The 13,515-nt window shown below is 37.4% G+C and overlaps 1 protein-coding gene across 6 annotated transcripts in view; it reads right to left on the minus strand.

The window, feature by feature from the left end:
* Positions 1 to 7,662: 7,662 nt before the first annotated feature.
* The window catches only part of TRPS1 (transcriptional repressor GATA binding 1), a 253,448-nt gene continuing 247,595 nt past the window's right edge, over positions 7,663 to 13,515 (minus strand). For all 6 annotated transcript variants that reach the window (XM_068525872.1, XM_068525870.1, XM_068525867.1 and 3 more), the window contains one exon: positions 7,663 to 11,753. In XM_068525872.1, the coding sequence (XP_068381973.1) occupies positions 10,692 to 11,753 (1,062 nt within the window). In that variant the 3' untranslated portion in view covers positions 7,663 to 10,691. The remainder of the gene's footprint in view (positions 11,754 to 13,515) is intronic.

Consider the following 13,515-nt stretch of genomic DNA (forward strand, 5'->3'; position numbering starts at 1 on the left):
ATTTTGAACTAACTAAACAAAATCAATATGTTGGGGGAAATTTTTATAGGAACAGTTTTTGAAGTGAGATTCAAATACCATCTTCAGTAAAGTGACAGTTTTCTGACTTTACCCAAATATCCAAAAACACCACTGGGATGTAAGGAAACTATCTTTGCTTATTTAATGTATAAATTGCCTTGTTTCTGAACGGAGTGCTTTGGAGTTCTGACTCGAGTAATAAGAACAGCAGTGCCACAAGAAAAACATTTCATCAAGAAAATCGAGCTTTCGGGGACTCCACAATCACATCCACACATGTACCGACATCTGGGTCTACATAGTCTGCTTTGCCAACTGTGACTATGAAGGTGAGAATTATTCCTTTCTTTTCTAAAGCCATCCTCTCCACTTGGGCATAAGAGTCTATCTCCTTTCACCTACTCACCTATTAAAGAACTACTTTTTCCTCTCTCTGCTGAAGATGAATGAGCCTTCACTTAGCAAAGGAACATGTTCTTAATTCGCCCACCTTAAAACAGAAAAAAAAAACCTTTCTACTGATTTCAACATCTGTCAGTTATCACCTTTTTTTGTCTGATCTTCTTTACAGCAAAGCTCCCCAAATTGTTTCTACACTCACTCAGTTCTCCAAACCTCTTCCTATTCTCTTACATTTACTCTATCAGGCTGTCACACCCACCCCTCCAAATAAACTGCTCCAGTCAATGTCACCATTGACCAGGGCCAGCTTCATGGGCATGTAACCAGTGCAGCTTGCCCAGAGCCCTGAGCTTCGTTTAATGCTCTGATGTCACCATCCTGAAATTCTTAAATTTTGAACAATTTGCTCTGGGCCCCGCACATTATACAGCCCAGCCTGCTGGTGGCCTTCACGTTGCTAAAGCTAATGGCCAATCCTCTGTATTTATCCTACTTGACCTATCAGCAGTATCTTCCAAGGTCAGTCACTCCCTCCTTCATGATACATTTTTGTTTTCCTTGGTTTCCAAGGTATCTTAATTTTCCTTTTACCTCAGGGGCTCCTCCCTCAGTTTCTGTGTCTCCTTTCCCTGATTACAAGTTTTGGGTATATTTTCTTCTCTAATTGTTTACTCCCTAGATTATCTCAGTGAGTCTCATGATTTTAAATAGCGTCTATATGCTAATGCCTCTCCAACTCCACACTCTAGACTCATAGACCTAATAGTCTGTTGGACCTTTCTGTTTGGACCTTAGACTTTAGTTTGTCCTAAATTTAACTTCTTTCCTTCCACTCTCCCAACTTGATCAATCAAATCTGTTCTTCCAGTGGCTCAGACCAAAAATCTTAGCCTATTTCTTGACTCTTCTCTTTCTCTCACATGCTACATCCAGGCAATCTAGTTGGTTCTACGTCCTCAAACGATCTGTGGAATTTTAACTGCTCTTCTGCCCCTTACATCTCTTGCAGAAATTACTGAACTAGCTTCCAACCTGTCTCCTGGTTTCTCTCCTTTTATGATTTATTCCATAAGTACCTCCCCTGATTTATGTCAAGCACAGGAGAGTCCCATTAAAACACAAATCAAGTAAGACTCTTCTGCTCGAAACACGAAGATACGTCCCTGCTTCATACAGAAGGAAAGCCACTATCCTCGAGGTGGCTTACGGTGTCCTAAATGATCTGCTTTCCTCCCACATCAGTGTTTGTCTCTGAGTGAATTTCTAAATACTCTCCCCAGCTTACTCTGCCTGGACCACAATGGCCTCCTTGCTCTTCCTCAGACTCACCAGGTATACTCTCTCACCTGAGGGCCGCTGCACCAGCTGTGCATTCTACCGGTCCTTCCTTTAAGTCTTGGCTCAAATGAGGGCTGAACTGTTGTGTAGCTTATTGAATATGACAAGTAGCCACTCATCTCCCTTTCATTCTGCTTTACTTTCTTCTCTAGAGCATTTATTACCTTCTAACATAAAATTTTATTTATATTATAATTTGTTTATTGTATATGTATGTTTTTTGTCTCTCTCCCTCCCGCAGAAACAGGAGTTTTGGTCTTTTTTTTTTTTTTTTTTAAATAGTCCAAATGTCTGGAATAATCCCTGGTACATAGGGAAAGCTCCATTAATATTTGTTGAATGAATGCATGAAGCCTGGGTTTGTACAGCATGTCATCACCAACAACCAGCAAAACAACGACAGTGATCATTTCATTAGAGAAAAAAAAAAATCATCAAGGCAATTATAAAAGATAAAATTATAGAGAACAAACCATCATGATATCAAATTGAGCTTTGTAAACTCACTGTATGCTTTTTAGGATACATCGATTCATTAGGTTATGTATGCTATATAGAAAGAAAATATCTAAGGAAATTGAAGCTCTGAAGAAAATACCATTGCTTGCATATTACACTAACTCTAAAAACTGACTGATGGGGACTTCCCTGGAGGTCCAGTGGTTAAGACTCTGAACTTCCACCGCAGGGAGCATGGGTTCCATCCCTGGTCAGGGAACTAAGATCCTGCAGGCCATGTGGCGTGGCCAAAAAAAAAAAGAAAAAAAAAAAAAAAAAACCAAAATAAAAACTGACTGATGTGTAAACTGCTTTCATGTAAGAGATGGTACCAGTTCTGAGAAAATGCCTGTTATGTATTGGTGGATTTTGAGTTCAAAAATATTCCTGGGAAATTGCTTATAGTTTAGTGCTATAAGTTAAAATTTCTTTAACTTGGAAATGTACCTTCCATTTATGGAAATAATTTAAAGAATTTCTATTATACTTTCTAATAATCCTTGCTCTCCTGGTTTCTATTGCTTACCTGAAGGAAAAAGTTAATATTTGTTAATTATTGAGCAGGAAGTTGGGTGAATGGGTTGTTACCTCACGTAAAGTATTTTATATAAATACAATTGACCCTTGAACAACTGGGGTTTTACAGTGCTGACCCTCTGTGCAGTTGAAAATCCACCCATAATTTATAGTTGGCCCAACACATCCACGATCCCTTCATATCTGAGGTTCTTCCTCCGCAGATTCAACCAACCATGGATCATGCAGTACTATGGTTATTTACTATTAAAAAAAATCCACATACAAGTGAACCCATGCAGTTCAAATCCATGTTGTTCAAGGGTCAACTGTACTACAACATTTATGAAAAATGGCTTTCAGAACTGACATCCTGAGTATATTGGAGAACAGCATTATAAATCTAACAATAAGATTTCATATACAAATTACCTATTTTTATTTAAAGAAATTCTACATAACATGAAAACGATCAACTCTACATAACATGAAAAAGCCCCTCCCTTCCTATCTACTGTTATTCTTTACTTTTCTAGCCCTGTTATTTTTACTCTAAAATATGACCTGGAGAGGAAAATAAGGACATCTTGGACATTACTGGACATTAATTTTAGCAACTTTGAATAGTTTTTGAGATTTCTTTGTTCCTACCAGTGTGTTAAAAAAAAAAAAAAAAGAAAGAAAACTTGTACTTGGGGTTACAAAGATGGAGAACAAAAGTACAAAGTAATTAGCAGTATGCTAAAAAAAATAGGGCTTTTTTCTCTTCTGTGCAAATGTTTTTCGTCTTCAGCAAATTTGGCTGCGAAAGAGTCAGGCAGGTGCTGCCACAGTGCTTTCGGGTTTCCTGGCAGAGCTGGTGAGGCACTGGGACCTGAGACAAAACCCAGAGGAGCCACAGCTAACCTCAGCCTTTTGCCCAATTTCCTCCCTGCCAGTTACCAGAGTTCACTATTGTTCACGCTCCAGGGCTCACACTCTGCCTGTCTAGGGGTGGAATGTATTCTGAAGAAGTGTTTTGTTTGGCTTGCGGTATTAAAAAAAAAAAGGTCAGTCACTGACATTCAAAATTAGATTTCATAGAAAATTCCTTTGTCCAGATGTTCTTGAAAACTGCAAATCTGGGAACACAGGTCAGCTTGGCAATATTCTTAGAGCTGAGGAAAGGCTACCTTTATATAGAGTTCCTGGCTTCACCCACACAGGCCACTTGCCTGCTCCTTTTGTGCACTGAGTTTCTGACCCCAGCCCGGATATGGGATACCAAAATGTGAGGGGGGGATGTCCACGCTGATTCACTCTTCTTCCCTCCCCTCAAACTATGGTAAAGAGCTGATGGGCACATAGTTCTCCTTGAATGGGATTCTGACAGTCCTGGGTGAGAATAAAGTGTATTTAACTTTACCTGAAAAGTCTTCCCTGAGAGAAGAATCAAATTCTATATAAGGAAAACAAATCACATTAAGTGTTCTTATTACACTCTTATCTAGAGAATGTTGCCTCCAGCTGTGAAACAAGCTTATTACCATTATGATCAGCCCCTCAAAGCCTTTACTCTGCTGTTTTCAAAACAGGGGAAAAGAGAAAGAACTAGAAAAAATAAAGGATTTGTTAATTTGGGTTCACAAAAATGAGAAGTGAAGATTGGGCTAGGAGGGTAAACACTAATTAATTCGAAATTTCCAAAATAAATCTTCTGAAGCAAGGAGTTATTTATATACTTTACATCCTGTCCTTTTTGTGTTTTTCCTTCTGGCCATAAACATTTGGGTGAGTCTTCTTTGCCTACCTAGTTTTCTTCTGCCTCCTCTCTCTTTCAAAATCAACCTTCCAGAAACCTCTCTGATTAATTTCATCTTAAGGCAACACACAAGGCATGTAATATATTAACATAAACTTCTTGAGATGATTTATCAAGATCTTCACATCATATTCATGTGGGTATACTAAATTGAATTCAAACTTAGACTTCAAAAGCAGGATTTTTTACATATTGTAACAATCATTTCCCAATACTCGACACTCAATACGTGATACTCAGTAAATGTTTTTGAAATAAACACAATTTTTATTGTTAATCTTCCTAAAGAAAACTTGTATAATTTTTTTTTTACACAAAATCTATCAATAAGAGATTGATTGGTTAAAGGGAAAAAAAAAGCAAAGCAAAACAAAACAAGTTGAGAGAATCCAGGCTTTTTCAGTCTTAGTCATATTGTTTTGAAAATGGTGATTTGATTTCACCGTCTCAATTCATCAGAACCTGTCTATATGTTACAATGGTCTGAATTTCCTATTGCTACATGGATGAAAGTGAATCCATATAAAACATACCAACACCATTATGTATAACTGGTGGTAAAACTTTATTATTCAAGTTTAGATGTAACAGACATCTTTGCTGCCTGAAGATTGTTTGCATAAGAAATACACCAAGAACATGTTTGTGAGTAGAAATGAACATGCACTATGAAAACAAAATTAAATAAAACAAAAAAAAAAAATTCCATGTGTTGTAAGAACAGAACTATTATAGCCAACATTCTAGTATTCAAATCAGGACTACAAATTGAATTTTTTCTTAGCAACATGAAATCATTCCATATGAAAGACATTTTCTGCTGGTGAATATTGCTGTAGGTGAATTTTACATTGGCATTTTGAGATGTTTCCCATCCCATCCCACCCCCCCAAATTATTCATGTTGTCACCCAAAGAAATTTGGCATTTCTTACTGTGATACTTGCCCTGTTGGTAGCCATTAAGAAACTATGGTTTTATCAGCCTTGTAATAGTTTTGCCTCTTCATAGTCAACGCTATAGGCTGCCTAATTATGATATTTACAGCTCATCTTTAATAAAAATGACCCCAACCTTTCCTGGCCCTTGGGAACTGAGAGTTTAAATAAGCCCCTTGGCCATATAATAATACTTGGCACTCCCATGGTGCCTTTCAACCAAGGATCTCAAAGTGCTTTACAAACAAGTACTACATTACCATTATTATTATTATTATTAATATTATTATTATTAATATATTTTTTTTTCCATTTTACAGGTGAGGAACCTGAGGCACAAAAAGAAAAAAGTGATTTGTTGCAGGTCATACAATTAAAAACAAAAAACCAGGGGTAAAAAATCAGTATACAGTTTTGGGACTCATGGGTCTTGAGGGACCATTTTCTCTGATGAAGAAAGGCTAAACGTTATTTCCTTGTAAAGTTACTCCTGCTTTTCTCTGGTGTAGGACGGAGTGAAGCTTCTAGCTCTATTTTTCAAGAGAACAACATGTGAGCATACATTATCCAGTTTCCATGTGTGGACCAATGTTGAATTTCACATTTTCTTCATCCCTGACTTGACACACTTCAACCTAGCATCTTCCATAGGTCCTAATTACTGCAGATAACTGTTGATGTTTTCTAAACCATTGACCGCTAGCAGGAACACGTGGGTCCGCTGTCTATGAAACGCTAACTGAAAACCAAAAGGAAGTGCACTGCAAAGAAGCCATGCCTTCTGCCCTTGGCCAAGTCTTTCTTTGGGAAAATAACACAGCCCTTCCAAGTCCCGGTGCATGTCTTTCTATGCTCTTCTCATTTACAGTTGCCTGCTGATAGAATTCCACTTAGTAGTACCTACCTTTGGTTAGCATCTTTAGTCTCACATTCAGGTTGGATTTCAATTCCTCCATTTTCTCCTGTGATCTAGGACAGTCAGCAAGCTTTCACCTACTCACTCACCAAAGATGCCTCGCATTTTTTTTGGTCATGGCTCTCAACCCAAAGACAGGAAGCTGCGAGCTCAAAGTAAACTTTAGGCAAAAAGCTGGCATATGGCACAGAAGCTGACCACCAGCTCCTTCATGCTTCCACCGCGGGCTGTCAGATCTTCTCTCTCTAGAATTGTGTTCATGTTCACTTACTAAACAGGCAGGCAATTCAGAGGTCTTAAGACAGGTCACCTGGTGATGTTTTGTAGCCACACAGGAGGAGGCTAATCATTATTTTAGTAGCAGTACTGATACTCTTCAATTAATTAAGAAAAACATATATCCTCAGGCATTTTAAAAAAACATATACATTTAATATTTTTGGAGCTGTATTTGCATTGGATCATCATAGATTATGTGCACATGTGCAATCATAAACATAATGTGCTACCACAGGCTTCAACAAAGAGCTGTTAAAGATAATCACTTTTTTTCTTCTTCTCATTAATGTTACCTTAGAAAAAATCCCCATGCTTGCTTTCTAAAAACTACCTTTACTAAAAGAGAACAGTTTAGAAGAAAACATCACTATCTTAAAAGTTGATTTTTTAAAAGAACATCTCAATATGTCATATAGAAAGAATGGGCACACTCTTTTCCTTTTGAACTACAGAGTTATTAACGTGTTAACCGTGAGAGCTCCATCCTTTTCTCATATACTTAAGAGTCATGTAGTGTCTCTCAATCCACAGTCTTCTGAGGTGGGCTGGCTCTTTATGATTTTTCTATCCCAAACAACAATATGAATATATGGGTGAGAGGTGAAGAGAGAAAGAGTGAGAAAAAGGAGAATGAGAATGCATGAGCTGGTTTTGGCCTAAAGTTTGATCCAAAGCCCAATTCAGAATATGGACATGTACTTTTAAAAGACTTACAGTTTTTAAATGACATACAATTTTAGCTGGCGTATAGTTTTTATCATAGGGAAAGCCTTTTCCAAGAGGGGAAATTCCTAAGTCATTTTGAAAGTCCTCAAAAAAAAAAAAAAAAAGTTAAGTACCTAAATAGCTCATTTAAAATCATAATTTAAGACAAAATGATTCAGAAATCTTAAACCCAAATAAAAATAAAGATACTAACCAATCAGTTTTGTAATATATTTTGAGAGCTGGAACAAAGGCTTTCATAAGTCAAAAAAATAAGAGGTATTTTAGTGTTGTGATAAATTTTCATCTTTTTTAATAGCCCAACCTCTTCCCCATCAAAATATGGGAAAAATAAAATAAAATAATCAATAATAAAGGAATACGGAATAAGATCTATTGTGTCAATGCTATCTAAGAATATTCTACCAAAAGTAGACTGACCATAAATATTCCAAGAATAGTGATATGTATTTCCATTGCTAACCATTACTACTTGTCTGTCTGAGAAAAATAAAAACAAAAACAAAAAAAACAGATTAAAAAAAAGACATATATACCAAAAAAGAACAACCTACTTGTGTCTGACACACTGGAGAAACTGCTTAAGGAGTAGTTTTGCCCAAAAAGTCATACCTGTACTATTGCCCAAGTTAACCAAACTTCGGGTATTTTCTGATTTGAGCAGTCCACATATCATGTTACTTGCAGATTGCCACAGTGCACTTTGTTTCTAGTCCTTTCGCTAAAAAAATTAAATATAGTTTTGTTGTTTGGGAAATCTCCTCTTGTTTAGATCTTTAATCACCACCTCTCCAATCTGCCTGTACATTTTGAGATGCATTCATCAAAATTCCTAAGAAAGATAAATGACATCACACAATTTGAATGTCCAAGCCCCTCATTCCACCTCTCTATCTCAGTTCATGTGAATTATATTAGAGCTACTTGACAGGTAAGATTGGAATAGGACCCTTTAAAAATGAAACTGAAGCAGAAGTCTTAGTCCTGATTTCTTTCTTTCTCTCTCTCTCTCTTTTCTTTTTTTTTTAACATGAAAATGAAAATGCAAGAATGGAAATGACAACACAACATCAGAAAGACATTTTTAACTTCATTCACTACAACAGTCACAAACTGGTTGAACTCTACCTGCCATCCATTTAAAGAAACGAAGACCTGGCACTGTGAAAAAGAAACAAAACCCAAACAAAACAAAACAATACAAAGCAACTGCGAATTAATGTAAAAATGGAGTGCAAATGCGACTACAGAATGCAATAAAAACATCAGTGCTGCAGATTCCAGCAGCACTTATCAAAATAATTTCTGAAATGTTTCATCTGAAACATAGACAAAGCAATAAAAAGAGGATATATGTTTATCACTTTAAGCATAACAATGTGAGTTAAGAGCTTAAAAATTAAAAAAAAAAAAGTACTTGGAATGAATAGTGCTACCCTTTTTTTCCTAAGTAGGCATAAAAATATTTTCATTTCCTTCTTGTTTTCCATACCATTATATCAAGAACTTTCATTTGTTTCATGTTACCGTTTACAACTTTAATGCACACACACACACACACACACACACACACACAAAAGATATCTACCGCAATAGAAATAGTTGCTTCATTACCTTGTTTGCTACATTTGCAAATGTAAACAGCTAGGCAGAGCCAGAACTGACTCTAATGCATGATGGAATATCTTTGTTGCATACGTACACTGTAGAAAATAATTATTCAATATGTCAGGCACCATTATTTGAAATGTAATACATTAATATTTACTAGAAAAATAAGGTTTTTTTTTTCCTATTTGTTCTCCCAACTTCTTTAATGAAATAAGTTAATCTGACAGTGCATCCAGTAGCTTGTAATATCTTCTACATCTCCGTGGCAAAAAATAAACTACTGGTTGGGACAATATAATGCAAATTATTAAAGTCAGTCCTTGTACATACATCTGTGTAGCAAGCATTGAGGCTCGACTAACAGCACCTTTAACCAATTATTTAATGTTCAGTTATTTAGCCCTATTTCCCTGAGCAGTTATGCTGAGGCTTTCCCTTCATGGATAGTTTTACAAAGCCTTATGTATTAAAAGTACTATGAAGAGCAAACTTCTAAGAATCCTATTTAATGCTACTTAACTAAACCTGTATAAATCTAATGAAGGGATTGATTGGTACATATACCAACTGTCAGTCTGTGGTAACGTAACTTTAGACGCTGCCTGACCACAAAGTTTGGAAATTATACTTAAACCAGAAGAAAATAAATAAATACAGCAGGTTACCTTGTGGAGAAATACCATGTGTTCTAAACCAATGAAGCCCATGGTCTGAACTTTTGTATCCATCTAGTCTTTTGAACGGAGGGGATCCCTTTAGTTAGAACGTGCCAAGTGAGATTAGTGACCAAGAGGAAGCTTAAAAAACAAACCCAAACTGGTTCATCACATACAAGAAAGAAAAGATCTGGCTAAAATAAAATTACTACGTAAGCACTGAGGACATTGTTTTTAAAAATGCGTATATATTTGGACAAAATGACCCTAAATTGCAAACAAGAGGACTATTTTTGAAAGGAGTATTTGAACATCTAAAGGACAAAAATATCAGAGAGGGTGTGCATGTGTATGTACAGGCAGGGCTGGCCAAAATCATTGTCACTTTTCCCGCTGTTCTCTCCCCAAGCCTAACCACAGCTCGCATTGCTAGGTCTAAATTCGAAACATGATCAATGAGAGAATTCTCATCCAGGAAGGTGCCATTTTCCTTTCACTGCCCTGGAGATTAGATTTCTCCTCATCTGCCTAGGATTTCAAGACACTTCAAAATTGAGGCAACAATTTATGGTTTTTGAACAAATGGGCCAATGGCCAGCCCAATACTGCTTTAGGATCATAATATGTAAACCCTTCCAAATTCTAGACAGCTTTGATCTCTTTCTTTACAAACATAATAATTATAGTCTGGTGATACTTCTTATGGATGGTTTCCATAGTACACATTCACCAAGATGGTTCTGACCTACTAGGTTCTAAACAGGACCCTATACCATCTTCCATTTTTTTCTCACTGACCATTTGTCTCACTTTTTAATCTTGGTAACCTACTCATCAAAAGAAAGAATAATAAAAGAAGGGAATTTCATGTTGGATAAGGCAGGCTCTATGAAGTATTTTTTTTTAAATAGGTCTTCATAAGACATTACAAGCTATTGAATTCCCATCAAGAAAACCTATTTCTATTTAATTGTGCTAAGTGCTAAGGTTTTACTCTTTAGGTTTTCCATTTTTTTCCACTTGTGCATTGTTCCTATGCAGGCCCCTCTGGATATGAGTTGTGAAGTCATATTTGTCCGTGCAAAGATGCTGGCATATGCTGCACTGGAAAGGTCCACTGTCACCATGGCAACTCATATGCAAAGCATACATCACTTCATCCAGAAAGACAATGCCACAGTGCACACATTTTGTTGAAAGTTCATCTTGAGTACTTCTATCAACTTTCTCTGTTTTTACTACATTCAAGGGACCTTCATTTTTTACATTTGATGGTGCCTTCGTTTTCTCCTTGGAGGCACCGTTTGCAGTTGGCCCAGGTCTGGAATGCTTGATCGCCAAATCTAGAGGAATGTCATTGTCTGATCCAACAGCTGAAAAGTGAGGAGGCAGATTGAAGGTGGGGTAAGGCACATAGTTTTGGCAAGGATTTGGTAGGCCAGGCACGTGACTCAAGTAGTGCGGATTCCCAGGAACGGAGAGCTTATATTTACTCCAGAACCGCAGCCAATCAGCTTCACTCTGGAAGTCATTATGTACAAAGGGAAGTCCAAAAAGGGGGTACTGGTACTTTTCAATAGGGCTGCCTGGTGGTGAATAATTTGGGTGCTTCGCGGGTCTCATGTACTTTTCTATGGGACTGCCTCTCTCAGAACTTCCTTTCCCTTCAGATACGGATGAACTATTTCCTGGGTCTCCAGTACTTTCCTGAGGACTTTTTATCTGAATGTGCAAAGGTTGCATCCTTTTGTGAATATCCAGAGTTTGGCTGACCATGACTGGCTGCTGAGCAGAATGGCTTTTAGTCAATGAACCCTGGGCTTCGTATTTACTCAGGCTGGGGAGCGGAATTTCTCTCTGGTGACCTTCAGTTAAGTGATCTTCTGACCGCCTCTCTAAGGGGCTGCCATTGACTTGCTCTTCACTGCCGGCCCTCTGCTGTTTGTTGAGCTGCTCGGCCTGAAGTGCCTCTGGGTTAAGGCGCTTTCTTGTTCTTCTCCTAATAATCTGCTCACCGTTGTTTTGTTTAATGATGTTTAAAGGCCTGGGAGTCTGCGGGGAACACACACGCAATACACAAAAGGAAAACATTAAAAAACACATTAAAATGCATTAACAATTCCTCACAAATATAAACCATGCTTAAGTTCAAAGCAAAGATAGGCTTTACGTTATAGATTTACTAAATCTCCTCCTTTTGCCCTAAGCAGGATCAGAGGAAGTAACCAAGGCACATTATTTTACCCTAATTAAATCATGCCCATCTTTACAGGGAGGACTGAAGAACTTTAAGCTACTTGGAAACAGCTTTTCCAAACTCAATAGATTTTGGAATTGCATTATTTCGTGATAAAACGGTGTTTAAAGTTACTTGAAGAAATGTGATTTTTCTGAAATATTCTCAACTTTTGAGTCATGCACCAAGATGTCAATATAGTAACATGGGAGATAGGTTTTGATGACAACTGTGGAAAAATGATACATGGCTGCAGTCTGAATTGTGTCCCCCTCTCCCCGCCCCCCCTACAATTCATAGGTTGAAGCTCTAACCCCAATGTGACTGTTTCTGAAGATAAGGCCTTTAGGAGGTAAATATGGTTAAATGAGGACACAGTGAGAAGGCAGCCTTCTACAAGCCAGGAAGAGAGCTCTCACCAGAACATACCCAGGCTGGCACCCTAATCTCAGGTTTCCGGCCCCAGAACTGTGTGAAAATAAATGTCTGTTGTTTAAGCCACCCAGTCTATGGTATTTTGTTATGCCAGCCCCAGCTGACTAAATATAGACTATTAAACATCAGAACATAAATAATCAAAGACAAACTGACAGAATTGTAAGGAAAGATATCAGGTAATCAAAGCCATTATCAGTGAGAGGTTTTTTAAAAAATCTCTCACGTTTTTTTCTCCTTTAATTATGTAAGCACTCACTATGGAAGATTTTACTTGTTAACAGGTGAAGCATTTGTCTTCTGTTGACAATCTAAATTTATTGGTAGGCTCGGTTCAAATATCCTATCTGTCAGTCTACTCTGTACTTAAATAGAATGCTGACTTTCACTCAGCTTAAGTATTATATGATTCGTATTTATGTACATGGTCAACAGGTGTTTATATTACATGACTAAAATCCATAGATAAGACTATAATAAAAACTTTACTTGCAGTAAGAGCTCTAATTTTGATTTATAAAATCAAGAGAATATGTTCAATAAATCAATGCATATTTACAGATTAAAAATTTAGGAGAGTCTTTAAATGGGCTAAAATCTGATTTTTCTAAAAGATTACTGAAATCAGGAAGTAATCTCTACATAAAATATGAATATAAACAATACGTAACTTGTGAATTATACCTAGAAAGGATGCACCTCAATGCAGGAGAGTACTTTTTATATGTTAAACGAAATACAAAACCTTTTGCAGTGTTTTTATTGTCACAAAGATATTTTGAAGGAAAATGGATAACACACTTGTTACTGACAATCAAATTATTCATTTCAGAATGAAAATGCCACATCCCCTTGGATAGTCCATGTTCATTTACTTTGTTCAGAATTTCAGGTTTATAAAGAGCTCATATTCATATTATAAAAATATGCAGGGGCTTCCCTGGTGGCGCAGTGGTTGAGAATCTGCCTGCCAATGCAGGGGACACGGGTTCGAGCCCTGGTCTGGGAAGATCCCACATGCCGCGGAGCAACTGGGCCCGTGAGCCACAACTACTGAGCCTGCGCGTCTGGAGCCCGTGCTCCGCAACAAGAGAGGCCGCGACAGTGAGAGGCCCGCACACCGCGATGAAGAGCGGCCCCCGC

Source organism: Eschrichtius robustus, chromosome 17 (genome assembly GCF_028021215.1).
Source record: "Eschrichtius robustus isolate mEscRob2 chromosome 17, mEscRob2.pri, whole genome shotgun sequence".
Classification (NCBI taxonomy): Eukaryota; Metazoa; Chordata; class Mammalia; order Artiodactyla; family Eschrichtiidae; genus Eschrichtius; species Eschrichtius robustus.